Genomic DNA, 15,502 nt, shown 5'->3' on the forward strand with positions numbered 1-15,502 from the left:
TTTATCGCTCTTCTTTCCTCTTCCCAAGGGAGCTGCCCCTAGAAAAGGGCCTCATGACACAGGGAAAGAACACAAATCTCCTCAAAACTCCCAAGAGAAGCTTTCACTTCAAATGCCCCAGATTGAGTGCCGCGTTCAGCTAGTAAAGTCTGGGAAAACAGTGCTGTGTCTATCCTCTTACCGTTTCCTTACAAAGTCACAAGGACCAGGATCTGCAAAAGGAAAAGGAAAAGCAAAAATAAGATTCAATAAGACTCAAAGATATTCCCGCACACCACAACTAAAACAGTCCACATGCCACAGACCAGCATGCCGCAAAGATTGAAGATTCCCAAGCTGCAACTAAGACCCATGGCAGCCTAATAAGTAAGTTTTTAAAAAATCAAAGATATGATTAAAAATAGCCATTACAAGTCAATAAACAAAGGGACTAGGAAAAATAACTATTTGGGGGAAAGGCCAAAGTGGCTCCGATGGTAAAGAATCCATCCGCAATGCAGGAGACCTGGGTTCGATCCCTGGGTTGGGAAGATCCCTGCAGAAGGGCATGGCAACCACTCCAGTCTTCTTGCCTGGAGAATCCCATGGACAGAGGAGCCTGATGGGCTGCAGCCCACGGGGTTGCAAGGGTCAGACACGACTGAGAATCTGAGCGCAGCACATCTTGACAAAGTAAACCACAGGTAAATCAAACAGTTACATTTCTTCTTTTTAAAAAATTGACTTAGAGTAAAAATAAAAGAATATCTACTTAATGACTGGATTTTAATCTGCATTAAAGGTGATGAAAGATAGAGAGGAAACATACAGATTAAAATATTTAAAACTTAAAATGTGTGTCAAAAAATAAACCTTAGAAAACAAAAACTGGGAGAAATATGTAGTAACAAAATGATAAACTCTTAATATCTGAAGAGTATAAAAGTACAGATGAATAAGAAAAACACTAAAAAGGTGTCAAAAGTTAAATAGACAAAGAAGAGGAGTTCAAAGGAGAGGAAGACATGTGAAGGGCTAATAAATATAAAAAGTTCAAACTTGCTTATAATCAAAACAATGCAAATAAAGAATGAGATTTTTTTTTAAAAAACTATCACATTAGCAAAAAGTTTTTACAAAGGATAACAATGCTGGAAGGATCAGATGAATAAGTACTTCCATGCTTCTGGTGGATATTTAAATTAGTTCATTTTGTGAAAGATAATTTGGTGTATGAGTCAGCAATACTTACCTTCCTTAACCTAATTCTACTTCTAAAATAGAAGTACTTTAGAGTACTTTAGAAGTACGTACTCTTTAGAGTACTTTGGAAGTACTTCAGAGTACTTTCTTTAGTCCTCTAAAGAAGTAAGTACAAGTGTGGGCAAAGACTTATGCACGAAAATGTTAACGGTGGTATCTTCAGCACCATTATCTAAAAAGCTGGATACACCTGTATTATCCAAAATGGATGAAATGGAAGCAAATTAAAATTCATGTTTAGAAATTCTTTTTTAATGTGGGCAAATATAGGCCTTATCCTAAGGCCTATTACAGTAGGCCTCTTTAGGACAAATTGTTCCAGTTTCTCCCAGGGAGTTTCTAATCATATATGGGAGCTCTGAAATAACATCTTCTACCGTCTGGAGTGCTCGGGGTAAAGGAAAGTGGGTGTGCTCTGACACCAGATAGACATGGCTCAAACCCCAGTTTTGTTACTTACTCAACTGTTCAATCTTGGGCAAATTAAATAACTAATGTTAAAAATTTTTAAATTAGGATTCTGCTTAAATTTCTATAAGTAAAGGAAAAGTTTAAGTAACTATTAAGTTTGAGTAATTGTAAAGTTTAAGTAATTTACTGTCAAGGGCTCCAACTATGAAAAGTAATATTAATGCAATGAAAACCTGATTGTGAACATGTATTCACATGGATTTTCACTGATTTCTTTATGCCTTTATACCCTCCCCCTCATTTCTAAAAGGATTTGAGATTGCTTACACAAACACATAACAGGATATTCTCTAAGATGAAAAATTCAGGAAAACAGGTAGAAAAAAGGTGGAGGAAGAAGGGAAATAAAAATACAAAACAAAGGAAGAATGTAAAATAAAGTCATGTACCATTATATCTGAACTTTTACCACTGAAAGCAAAAGCCATAAACTTTTCCTAATATGAAATCTGAAAGAAACTCCTCTTGTGAGGTCTCTCAATGGTTTTATACACACATAAAATAAATTATAAGACTTGATAATGAAAAGATGAAGAAAATCTTATTTTCTTAGATTTTTCCTTCTTCAAATTTTATTTTTGATATATGTATTACATGAAACCAAGATAAATTTTAAAAAATAAGAAGTTTTCAGTAAAGTATCAAAATAACTGAATATAAGGCTAGATTTTGTTCCCCAAAATTATTTCTCAGAAAAGTGGTTACCTTACATGCAAGTCCTTGTAAGAACTCATCTTAGGAAGCACTTCCTCAATTACTTTATTTTCCCAACAAAGAAATGGCAAACAAAAACACAGCAGCCCGAAATAACTTCAGTTAATGCTAGAATGAAATAATTATAGAGCTCTCCATACAACTGAAGTTTAAATCTGTATTTTACAAAAGAGGGAAGAGGTAAAGAAATTTAACACAGATTTAATAATATTTTGGTGATATAATATTGTAATCTTAAGCACTGGATGTTGTTTTAAACAAACATCATTTTAAAAAGCAAAAAGAAAGACAAAACACAAAGAATGAGGTGATTGTATTGTGAAGATAGAAGTACAGCTACAGAATGAAATTTTTAAGAGTTCTGTTATATTACATGAATGGGTTCCTAACAATAACCAGGAACAGCATCAAAGACAGATTCAAAAGGGACCAGTCTTATCCCTAATGCTGTGATGGAATCTAGGCAAAAACTGAAACTGGCTGCTGAAATGTGGATGGGAACTTTATCAAGGAGGGATGAAGCCAACCTCATCTGAAATCACTTGTCAACCTGAGAATCATCGCAAATGGGACAGCCTGACACCATGTGCCCCCACGTACCACCTATGAAAAATTCTTGCTCAAAACAACATAGTTTCAATCTAAGCAAGTCTCTCAATCTATATGCTTTGCAAGAAACAGAGGAGCTAGAAGAATAAGTTAAAGACATCACAAAAAACAAATTAAATTCAGGATATGGGATATTTTAACCAATTTTTCTAACAAGTGTGTTTGAAAAAGGGAGAGAAGATTAGAGTTAGTGTTAAAAAGTAACAGAGAAGAGCCATGTGACCCTTTTTTGAGGCCTATTAGAATGAATCAGCTGTAAAAATACAGTTTTGAGACAACTAAAAGTGAAAATTAGTCGCTCAGTTGTTCTCTTTGTGACCCCTTAGACTGTAACCCACCAGGATCCTCTGTCCACGGGACTCTCTAGGCAACTATATTGGAGTGGGTTGCCATTTCCTTCTCCAGAGGATCTTTCCCACCCAGGGCTCAAACCTAGGTCTCCTGCATTGCAGGCAGAGACAATTAAGAAAGTTTACATATTTAACGGATATTAGATGGTATTAAATAATGATTGTAGATTCGAAGTGCAAATAATGACACGATAGTTATGTTTTTTTAAAAAAATCCTCAGTAATTAGAAAGGCATACAAGATACTATGGGCTAAATGACATGCTGTCTAGCATTTTCTTTAAAACAATTTGTCCTACAGGAGGCCCCAAAACGTGTGTGTGTGTGTGTGTGTGTGTGTGCACATGTGGGTGTGTGCACGCGTGTGTGTATAGTAGGAAGGGTTGGCAGGAGAATGCCTAGATGAAATGATTAGCAAAATGATAAATATTAAAACTAGATGGGGGTGTATTATAACATTATCTATTTTGGGTGCATTTGAATATTTCTATAATAAAACTGTAGAGATAAAAATGATTTTTCTGGAAAAACTGTTAAATTAGTCAAGAGGTAACCATACTGGTATTAAGCATGCAAGTGAAAAAGTTGAATAAAACTGTTTTTCCATGAAATATAACATTAGAAATAACTATTTCTAAATTATATCATTGATTTTAATGTTATTTTAATTTTATAGGTATAGCGAAGTTAACAAATTCTAAATAAACGTTTGTCTATTCTGTCTTTCTCCCTAAAAGATTATTTGTTCAAATTGGCCAGAATTTTTTCAAATTTCCTTATATTCAAGAATCTATAGTAATCTCACTTTGGCAACACCTTGCTGTATCAAATTAAGCAGTTGTATTAACATCCAGACTCTCAGCATTTACAAGTGTCTGTAAGCGTGCTTAGTTCACACATCTCATTTCACTAGAAAGGAAATGCGCATCTATGACAAGACCAAAAGTAACTTCCAAATCTCTTACCTCCTAATTTAGTGCTCTTTCCAATAGCATCAAGCTCCCTCTCCTACTAAGTAAGTGCTCACATTGAAATCCCCAGAATGTGGCTGGAGCCATGATTCGGGCATAGCAGTGTTCAAGCAGCCATATTTCTCTGGGGGCGAGGGCAGGATTGCACGCATTCAATCCATCCTTGGGGCAGACCTTCCTGAGCACGACTCTAGTAACACTCCCCATCCCTAAAATATTTCCCATCTCCTTTTTCCTAGTACTTTTTTTCCCCATTCTTCTCTCCCAGGGATCTCCATTCTCACTCCAGTCTAGCCACTGAGATATTCCAGGCTTTGGATCGAACCAACAGGGCTTTGAATGCTGGTCCCCCCACTACAGACCCACAAACTACCTAGTCTCAGATTCCTCATCTGTAAATTGAGGATAAAAATACTTTGCAGAACCTTTTCTCAAGCAGCCAGGAAGATGGCAGACATTCAGACTGGGCATGCCTACCAAACACAACCAATCATCTTCCAAAATAAGAAGAGGATCCTGCTTAGAGAAACTGGCAAGGAGAAGGTCCCACGATACAACAAGAACATTGGTCTGGTCTTCAACACACCAAAGGAGGCCTGGGGGGCACTTATATGGAGAAGAAATGCCCTTTCTTTTCCAATGGTACCATCTCCATCCAAGCGTGGATCCTGTTCAGTGGCTAAGGTGAAGATGCAGAGGACCAGTGGCATCACTGAGATGACCTCCACTACCCAAAAGCACCAGCTGCTTCGTACCATAAAAATATGTCCATGCACCTTTCCTCCTGTTTTAGGGATGTCAAGATCCTCAACATTGTCACAGTGGGTGAATGCCAGCCTCTGAGCAAGACTGTGCTTCAACGTGGAGGTCGCCAAGGCTGCTGGCACCAAGATGCAATTTCAGAAGTTCTAAGAGTGGACCCCTGCCTACTACTCCAAACAAAATAAAGTTATTTTCCCATTCAGGAAGAAAAAAAAAAAGTACTTTGCAGAGCAATACAAGAAGGACTTTCCTGGTGGCCCAGTAACTAAGACTTCGTGCTCTCAATGCAGGGGGCCAGGGTTTGATCCCTGGTCAGGGAACTAGATTCCATATGTGGCAACTAAAGAGCTTGCATGCAGCAATGTAATGTTAGCTCAGCAGGTTAAGAATCTGCCTGCAATCCAGGAGACACAGGAGATGTGAGTTGGATCTCTGAATTGGGAAGATCCCCTGGAGACGGAAATGGCAACCCACTCTAGTACGCTTGCCTGGAAAACCCCATGAACAGAGGACCCTGGTGCGTTACAGTCCAAAGACTTGCAAAGAGTTGGACACGACTGAGTGACTAACTTTCACTGTCAGATCACGATGGGCCCTGGAGGAACCTCTTATTCTAAGGCCGACAGGAAGAAGCCCCGAAAGGATTCTGAGCAGGATGGTGAAAAGCATCTCCCCTTTAAGAGACAATCAGAACGTTATTGCTGTACTATGCCCTTTAGAGATCTGTATTTTATTCCATAGCACACAAACTACACTGCTCACGTTGCACCAAGCCAGCAAGTGGAACCAGCTGGCTTGTGCTCCAAACCATCTTCTGGGGAAGGCTGCCATCTGCTGGGAGGAGGCATGACCAAGGCTGTTCCCTGAAGGGGGCACTCCTTACACCGGATTCCCTCTGCGTGTAGCAGGAAGCGTTTGTAACATGAAATTATAGCTATTCTCCACCTTCCTCTACCCTGTCTTCTTAAGGAGACCATGTTTGAGCCGCTCAGCCTTCAGGTATGACCAGGACACCACTGATCTATCAAGGAAAGGCAGGGACCACCTCTCAGAACAGATCTAGTGGGGCAAGAGAGAGGCAAGCTGGAGCTTGAGAGGAAGAGGAAAGGTATCTGTGGGGAACAGTTGTCATGGTGACAGGGACTTGGGAAGAGATGTGTCTCAAGAACATTTTAGCCTGCTTTGCTCTGTATGAGATGGTATAATCCCCCGGAAGATACTTCTGTAAAACCTACATTACTTCTCAGAGCTTTCTGAAGTAAAATTTGTGCTTGTTTTAGGTACATGATGGTTTTGAAGACTGGCCTTAAAGTAGTCAAGTTCTATGCTGGGCATGACCATGTAAACAGACATTGGGATGTTCTCTGACATGACAGGTTAAGCTATATAATCGTTACTACTCTTCATTCTTCCTTGATCTTCTCTCAGGCACAGCTCCCTCGCACTGTGCTCCCCACTGCCTTAGCTCTGGGTCATGTGGGCAAGAGATGGGAGAGTCTGGGAAAGGCTTTGGCTTGCCGGTGAGAAGGCAGAGGAAGAGGCCAAGCTCTTCTGTCTGATGTAACAACAACAAATACTGGGCCTCCATGCAAACTAGAGCTCAAAAATATCACCTCCCCAAGCCACCTATGAAGCTATGTTTCCTCTTATACCCCTCAAGTCTGTACTTTTGTGGCTTTTTTCTCTATTTTCAAATATATGCTTCATTTCACCTGATTTTATCTATGTTAAGACAGCATTAGCAACTGAGTAAGCACTAAAAGTTGGGTTTATATAATTTAAAAAGACACATGTATCCCAATATTCATTGCAGCACTACTTATAATAGACAGGACACGGAAACAACCTAAATGTTCACTGGCAGATGAACGGCTGAAGGAGATGTGGTACATAGATACAATGGGTTATTACTCAGCCATAGAAAGGAATGAAACTGGGTCATCTGTAGTGATTCAAAGAGAGCATTTTTGACAGAGAGATCTGGTACATATTTATAAGGAGGTGACAAATACTTAAGAGAAGAGCAAGCTGACAGAAGAAAAAGCAAGTGAAACGACTGAGCAAGGAGCAAGGAGGCCCATGTGGCTGGAGAGCAGAGACGGTGGGGACAGTGGTGGGACAGGAGGCTGGAGAGACAGTCAGATCAGGCCTTGTAGGCCTGCTCAGGGCTTCCAACTACAAACTCTGTGACATGAGAACCTCTCAGGAGAGCTGAGAGCAGAAAATTTGCGTGTAATTTATGTTCTAAGGGATCCCTGTGAATGCTACCTGAAGCATGAACTGGTGGGAATAGAGTCGGGGATGCATGAATGGGGCAAGAGTGGAGGCTACTGCAGCAGATCAAGCAAGAGATGATAGTGGTTTACAAAGGTGGTGAAGCTCTGGATGTTAAGAATGGATATTGTCACGACATATTTCAAAATCAGGGTTTGCTAATGGCTTGGAGGCAAAGTGTGAAGGAAAATCAGGTGTCAAGAATGACTCCAGGTTTTTGACCTGAGCACCTGGATGAATGAATGGTGGTGTCATCTGCTGAAATGGGGAACAATGGAGGAAGATCAAGTTTGGGGGTAAAAGTAAGAGTTCAGTTATGGATATGTTAAATTTTACATTCCTACTAGATATTCAAGTAGGAATGTTAAAAGACAACTGGTTCTAAAACTCTGGAAAGAAAGAAATTGAGGCTGGAGATAATTTGGGAAGTCATCAGCATACAATTAAAGCTAGAAAGGATGACACTGCCCAGGGAACAAGGAAAGTCTAAAGAATCTGAGAGCACCAAGCCATCACCCACTTCAAATGAGAGGCTGGGAAGAGAAAGATGATCTAGCAAGCGAAATTGAGTCAGGAACAATCGATGAGGTAGGATAATGATGAAGGCAGTGGTATCCAGCAGTCAAATAAAGAAAGACCTCCAAGAAAAAAAGGAGTGAAAGTATCAAACAAGTAAGATGAGGATGAAGAATCCGTCATTGAATTTGGCAAGCAGAGGTCATTGTGACCTCAACTAGAGCAACTTCAGCTAAGTAGAGGGGATAAAAGCTTAAGTAGGTTCTCAAGACAATGGGAAGAGAGAACATGGAAATAATAACTCACAAACAACTATTTTGAAGATTATTTTAGAGAAAAAGGAGTAGAGAATAGGAGTGGTACCAGGAAGGATACACAAGGCTAAGGGGAGGTTTGGTTTCTTCAAGCTCGGAGTTATTGCTGCAAGTTCATGTGCTGATAGGAGTGATCCAGTTGAGAGTGAAATAAAATGATCCGGGAAAGAGAGGAGCCAAGAGCTTAAAGTTAGGTGGGATAGGATCTAACATAAAGGTTGAGAGAATGGCCTCTGGTAAGAACAAAGACAGTTTGTCTATTATTAACAAAAGAAAAGCTAGAGTATATGTGTATAGAACCTGGTAGTTTGGTAGGTTCCATGTTAGATAATGGATTGATTAGGGAAATGTAGTATGATTGCCAAGCAGCACTGAAAACACACCTGATGTTTACAGTCATGGATTTAAAGATCGGTCAACATAGTTGTTTGTTCTCTCTCTCTCTCTGTTTTTCATCTTTTCAAGTGCAGACAAGAACTGGATTTAAATAAGCAAGAAAGATAGAGGGAGAGACAACGAAGCCAATACTTGCAAGGAAGTGATTCCATAGGTAGACCATGGACTATAAAGTGAGAAAGGAGAGACAAAAAGACATAAGGTAGTGAGTGATATATAATGAACAGTTGATAGCATCAGTGGATTAGAGGTCCCTTGGAACAGTGGACAGCATCAGTGGATTAGAGGTCCCTTGGAACAGTGGATAGCATCAGTGGATTAGAGGTCCCTTGGAACAGTGGACAGCATCAGTGGATTAGAGGTCCCTTGGAACAGTGGATAGCGTCAGTGGATTAGCAGTCCCTTGGAACAGTGGACAGCATCAGTGGATTAGCGGTCCCTTGGAACAGTAGACAGCGTCAGTGGATTAGCGGTCCCTTGGAACAGTGGATAGCGTCAGCAGATTAGCAGTCCCTTGGAACAGTGGACAGCATCAGCGGATTAGAGGTCCCTTGGAACAGTGGCCAGCATCAGTGGATTAGTGGTCCCTTGGAACAGTGGCCAGCGTCAGTGGATTAGAGGTCCCTTGGAACAGTGGCCAGCATCAGTGGATTGGAGGTCCCTTGCAACAGTGGCCAGCATCAGAGGATTAGTGGTCCCTTTGAAGCTGAAGAATTGAGAGGGTACAAAGAAGAGTAAGTGAACTGGAAAGATGGGAAGTGATTAGAAATGGGAAGTGCTTGAAATAGATATTTTGGAAATGGTACAGCAATCGACATTATCAAAGGCCAGTACAGTGGATGTCTAAGATGGGGTGAAAGATCCCGTCATTCAAGATGAAGAGGTCAAAGAACTAAGAAGCCAAGTGGATCACCTGTATGGATACTGAAATCTCCATGCATGACAACAGGGTTGGCAGTGGACAGAAAGGCAGTCAAGTAGAGCAGTTTCAGTGGAGTGGATAAGAAAGATGCCTAACTACGTGGGCTGAGGAAAGAATTACAGACAAGAAAAAGGAGTCAGTGAGTACAGACAGCTCTTTTGACAAGCTCTGCAATGACTTGCAGAAAAATGCAGAAAAATGGAGATGATTGAAGGAGGAAGGTCTGAAGAAGACCTGAGGTTAAGGGTTACTTCAAGACAGAAGATTCTAGAGTGTATGTGTATGCTCATGGGTCTGATTCATTAGAAAGGGAGAAATTGATCCTGTAGGAGAGAGGGGAATAACTGCTGGAACAAAGTTCTTCAGGAGACAAGAGTGGAATCCAAAGCACATGTGGAAGATTTGCTTCTCATAGAAAGAGGTGTGACTCTTCCCTAAAGTATGAGAAGAGACAGAATCCATGGATGCAGATTCATGTAAGGCAATAGATTAGTGCTAAGAAAATAAGGGAGTTAATGACATTGCTTCTATTTTCTCGAGTGTGAGGCAAAGTCTTCAGCTGTTTGGAGTCAAAGATGTGAAGGCTTGAGGAGATGTAAAGAAGACATTTAGACATCTTCTCACAGATTAGGGGAACTAATATGCTAGGTGAATAAAACAGGCTTGCTAGGCAGTGCCAAGTGACCAGCTGAGATCTGTGGTCATGAAACTGAAATAAAAGCAGTCAGTAGGGCTGTGTGACTTTGTACAGGAAGAGTCAGCTGCTCAGGTGTAGGCAGAGGGTGGTTGGTTGGGCTTAAGGAGGGTTTGAGGTTTTCCCAGGAGAAGTACTGTGAATGGCCAGAGAGCCAGTGGGGTGGTAGAAGATGTTGTGAGTAAGCAACTGAAATGGCAGACCATAGAATCAAGACTGATAAAGACAAGTCAAGGAGAACATGAGATAAAACACGGTCAGCCAAGGGACTGGAAGCCCAGCGTGGTTAAGGAATTGTTCTGGAGTCATCAATGAGAGGCCATACGTGAGCTGGATGTTTATACCCCAAAATCCCATCAGCCCTGTTATCTTGTGAACCTGGTGAAGACCGAGCATATAGTAAACACTTAGTAAATGTACTCTTTGAATTTTGCTCAATAAGTGTTTTGTTACTATATCTTTAACAATATCATAACATTTACTGAGTGCCACCATGTGACAAACAATGACAAAAATGTCTTCCCTCCAAAGATCCCTCCCCTAGTTGAGATAGTGATATAATAAAAAATTTTAAGTGCTATAACAGTTCAACGTGGCAACCCAGAGGACTGCAATGTCTAGCTGCACAGAAGTCTTAAGAAGGGCTTCAAAAAAAGTGGCAGTGATTAGGACAGCTAGCAAGTCACCAGGTGGAGAGAGGGCAGAAAGAAGAGATTGTTTCATTAGCAAGAGTCTCAATTTCCTATCAGGGCTTCTTTAGGTCCAAAGACAGGGCACTGAAAAGCAGTAGGTAAATGACATAAGTATCACCTTCCTTTAAATCAAAATGGGCCCTTGCAGACAAACCTTCCCATTAGCGCCCCCAGGTCTAGATGGGGTTGGGTTGCTCAGTGCCCCGGAGAGACCCCAACACCTACCGCTCAGGGAAGATGGCGGCAGCTGTGGCGGGAGTCTCATCAGCAGAGATGGGGAGACCATCACGCCGGCTCTAGGAAGCAACTCGATTTCTTGAGGCTTGTGGGGCGCGCGGGGAACAGGGGCCCCCTGGGGCTTTCGGGGCTCGCGGGGCGCATGGGGCCCGCAGGGTGCATGAGGTTTGAGGGGCTTGCGGGAATCATAGGGTTGGTAGAGCTCATAGGGCTTGGGGTGACTGGGGATCTCGTCGGACTCCGCATGCTCCTGGGACTCGCCTCGCTGGTCTTGCTCGTCGGCCTCCTCGGAAAACCCCGCCTCCTCAGACGCCTCTGGCGGCTCGTTCGCGTCGAATATCCTGACGACAAGGGGCTTCTGGAGGGCTTCGGAGCGAGCCGCTGTTTCTGCCGTGTGGTGCCCAACGGACAGCCCAGAAGGACCCGAAGACTCTTGGCTCTCCATTGGCGGCCCAGAAGCTCCCGCTGGTTGACTGCCGGACGCCGGTCACCTTCCAGAAGATGGAAGAGGACGCGCGCGGCCCGCGCCCAGCCCCAGCGAGTCCAACCCGCCTGCGGCCACCGCCCGACAAGCCCCGGCCCCTGGGCCCCTCTCTGCGCGTTCTCCGGTTGCCAAGGGGACACGCCGAGCTGCTGGGGCCCGCCCAGGCTCCTCCAGGGAGAAATGAGAAGCAGCTGAAAAGGAGAGGAGGGGCGGGCTCCTGATCGGCTGTTCTTACCTCCTTGAAATCTGTTTCTGTGGTGTTAAGTCAAAACTGTGGTGTTAAAAAAGACTCTTGAGAGTCCCTTGGACTACAAGATCAAACCAGTCAATCCTAAAGGAAATCAGTTTTGACTATTCACTGGAAGGACTGATGCTGAAGCTGAAGCTCCAATACTTTGGCCACCTGACGCGAACTGGCTCATTGGAAAAGACCCTGATGCTGGGAAAGATAGAAGGCAAGAGGAGAAGGGGACGAGAGAGGATAAGATGGTTGGATGGCATCACCGACTAGATGGACATGAGTTTGAGCAAGCTCTGGGAGTTTGTGATGGACAGGAAGCCTGGCGTGCTGCAGTTCATGGGGTCGCAGAGTCAGGATACGACTGAGCGGCTGAACTGAACTGAAGTCTGTTTCAAAGCACATACACTTGCGTTTAGGATCATTATATCTGCTTAGAGAGTTAACCTCTTTACCATGTAATCCCCCTCTTTTAAAAAATCTATATTATTTTTCCAGTTTTATTGAGAAATAATTGATAAACATCCCTGTATAAGTTTAAAGTGTACAGCATGATGGTTTGATTTGCACTTATGGTGAAATTACCACAATAGATTTAGTGAACATCCATCATCTCATATTGATACAATAAATAGAAGAAAATTCTCCTTGTGATGAAAATTCTGTACCAATTTACAACCCCACCAACAGTACCAAAGATCCCCTTTGCTCTATATCCAAGGCAGCATCTGTTATCTCATCTTTTTGATGATGGCCATTCTACTAGACTTAAGGGGATCTACTCACTTAACAACTTTTCTGTATATTATTATTGTTGTTCAGTTGCCAAGTTGTGTCCAACTCTTCGCCACCCCACGGACTGCAGCATGCCAGGCCTCCCTGTCCTCTGTATATCATACAGCAGTGTCAACTATATAATCATCATGTTGTACGTTCTATCCCTGGTACTAACTTATAACTGGAAGTTTGTATCTTTTGTCCACCTTCCTTGACCCACCCTGCCCCTGGCCACACCCCTCCATCCATGTAACCAAAATCTGATTTCTTTTTAGGAGTTTGTGTTTGTTTTGTTTAAATTCCACATATCAGTGAAATCATATAATATTTGCTTTTCTCTGCTTATTTCATTTAACATAATGCTTCATGGCCCATCCATGTTGCAAATGATAGAATTTCCTTTTTATGGCTAAATAATACTCCACTGTATACACTACAAATTCTTTTATCCATTTGCCCAGCAGCGGACTCTTAGGTTGTTTCTATGTCTTTGCTATTGTAAATAATGCTGCTAGGAACATGGTGGTACAGATATCTTTTTGAGTTAGTGCCGGGCCTGCCGGCTAGATGAACAGGTCAAGGACGCAATCACCAGTGCACCTGAGAAATAAAAGACTAAGAAAGATGGGGTTGAGAGGGACGGAGTCAGCTTGTGACTGATTCCGACGACTTTATTGAGGCGTAACATACATATATATACTAACAGGATTCACCAAATTTTAGATCAAAGACTTGTATACGTGCAGAACTGCAGATACTAGTTTTAGGAGTTTTATCTTAACTCCAGCAGGGCATGGCACCAGTGTCTTACAATCAGGTAAAGACTACCTAGACATAAGCCATTCACAGGAGCCCGATAATCTTATCAGAGTCAGGAAAATAGGCAAATGGTGGCTGCAGCGATTTCCTTGAGGGAGGTGAGAAAGGCCAATTTGCACTTTAACAAATCAGGGGTGGCGGGACAGAGAGGGACCTTTTGATCTCTCTCAGGGCCGAGAAGGGGCCTGAGCAGTCAGGCCGGCTCCCCGCAAGTTAGTATTTTCATTTCCTTTGGTTATAGTCTCAGAAGTGGAGTTGCTGAATTATACGGTAGTTCTTAGTTTTTTGAGAAGCCTCCATACTGTTTTTCACAGTGGCTGTACCAACTTACAAGCCCACCAACAATACCAAAGATTCCCTTTGCTCTACATCCAAGGCAGCACTTGTTATCTCGTCTTTTTGATAATGGCCATTCTACTAGGCTTGAGGGGATATCTTATTGCTTAATTGATATTTCCCTAATGAGTGATGTTGAGTATATTTTCATGTACTTGTTATTTATAAAAGAACTTCTTTGAGGAAAAAAAAAAGTCTGTTCAGGTCCTTTGTCCTTTATATTTTTCTGTAATGGAGTGTATGAGTTCTTTATATATTTTTAATATTAACCCTTTATCAGATATGTGGTTTACAAATATTTTCTCCAATCCATTGGTTGTTTTCTTATTTTGTTGATGGTTTCTTTTGCCATGTAGAGGCTTTTTAGTTTGATGTTGTTTGTGCTTTACGTATAATTGCCCTCTTTATCCCTGGTAACTTTCATTACTCTGAAGTCTCTGCTTTCTTTTGATTAGTGTTAAATCTCTCGCCATTCATTTAATTTTAATCCATATGTCTCTTTATACTTAAAGTGAGTTTCTTGTAGGCAACATATGGCTGGATCTTTTTTTTAAATCCACCCTGACAATTTCTGTCTTTCAATTGGTGCATTTAGATCCTTGACCTACAAAGTGATTATTGGATTAGTAGATACCATATTTTTATTGTTTTCTATTTGTCCTTGCTAATTGTTTCTCTTTTTGTCTTCTACTCTTTTTCTCCCTTTTGTGGTTTTCAGCATTTTACTTGATTTGATTTTCTCTTTTCTTGGCATATCAGTGATAATTTCCTTTATTTTTTCAGTGGTTGTCTTAGAGTTTGTAATATAAATCCAAGTCTACTTTAAAGAACACTATACCATTTCACAGGTAGTGTGAAAACCTTATGATGACTAAATCCTAATTCCTTCCTCTCATTCCTTCTATCACTGCTGTCGTAACATTTATACACACACATAAGCATACATGGTCAAGTATAGTGGTTGCTGTTATTATTTTCAAGAAACTGTAATCTGTTAGATGAATTAAGAATAAGAAAAATAAGTTTTGATTTTATCCTCACTTATTCTTTTCCCAGTGTTCTTCTTTTATATAGGTCCAAATTTCTGAACTCTATTATTTTTCTTCTCTCTTAATCTTTCTTGCAATGCAGAAGTACTGGCCACAAATTCCCTCAATTTTTGTCTCAGAAATTCTTTTTTCTTCACTTAAAATTTTTTAAAAATTAATTAATTTATTTTGGCTCTTTGTTGCTGTGTGGGCTTGGCTCCAGTTGCAGCGAGTGGGGTTACACTATGGTTGCATTGCACAGGCTTCTCATTGTGGCGGTGTCTCTAGCTGCAGGCTCGAGGGCACCCGGGCTTCAGTAGCTGCGGCTCCTGGGCTGTAGGCACAGGCTCAGTAGTTGCAGCTCGCGGGTGTGGCTGCTCCGTGGCCTGTGGGATCTTCCTGGATCAGGAACAGAACCCATGTCTCCTACACTGGCAGGAGGGTTCTTTACCACTGAGCCACCAGAGAAGCCCTCTCTTTCACTTTTGAAGGATTTCACAGGGTACACAATTCTAGGCTGATGGTTCTTTCTCTCAACGCTATATTTATTCCACTGTCCCTGTTTCCATAGTTTCTAAGAAGTTTAATGTATTTCTTATCTTTGATCCTTCACAGTAAGGTGTTTTTCCCTCTGACTACTTTCTAGGTTTTTAAATT

General features: G+C 41.5%; 1 protein-coding gene and 1 pseudogene across 1 annotated transcript in view; one reads left to right on the forward strand and one right to left on the reverse strand.

The window, feature by feature from the left end:
- Positions 1–11,736, reverse strand: part of THEGL (theg spermatid protein like) — a 37,433-nt gene extending 25,697 nt beyond the window's left edge. The window contains exons 1-2 of the mRNA XM_043905866.1: positions 11,152–11,736; positions 182–212 (exon numbers count right to left, since the gene is read on the reverse strand). Of these exons, the coding sequence (XP_043761801.1) occupies positions 182–212; positions 11,152–11,608 (488 nt within the window). The 5' untranslated portion in view covers positions 11,609–11,736. The remainder of the gene's footprint in view (positions 1–181; positions 213–11,151) is intronic.
- LOC122696192 lies at positions 4,804–5,268 on the forward strand (annotated as a pseudogene).
- Positions 11,737–15,502: the final 3,766 nt, after the last annotated feature.

This window comes from Cervus elaphus, chromosome 6 (assembly GCF_910594005.1).
Source record: "Cervus elaphus chromosome 6, mCerEla1.1, whole genome shotgun sequence".
NCBI lineage: Eukaryota > Metazoa > Chordata > Mammalia > Artiodactyla > Cervidae > Cervus > Cervus elaphus.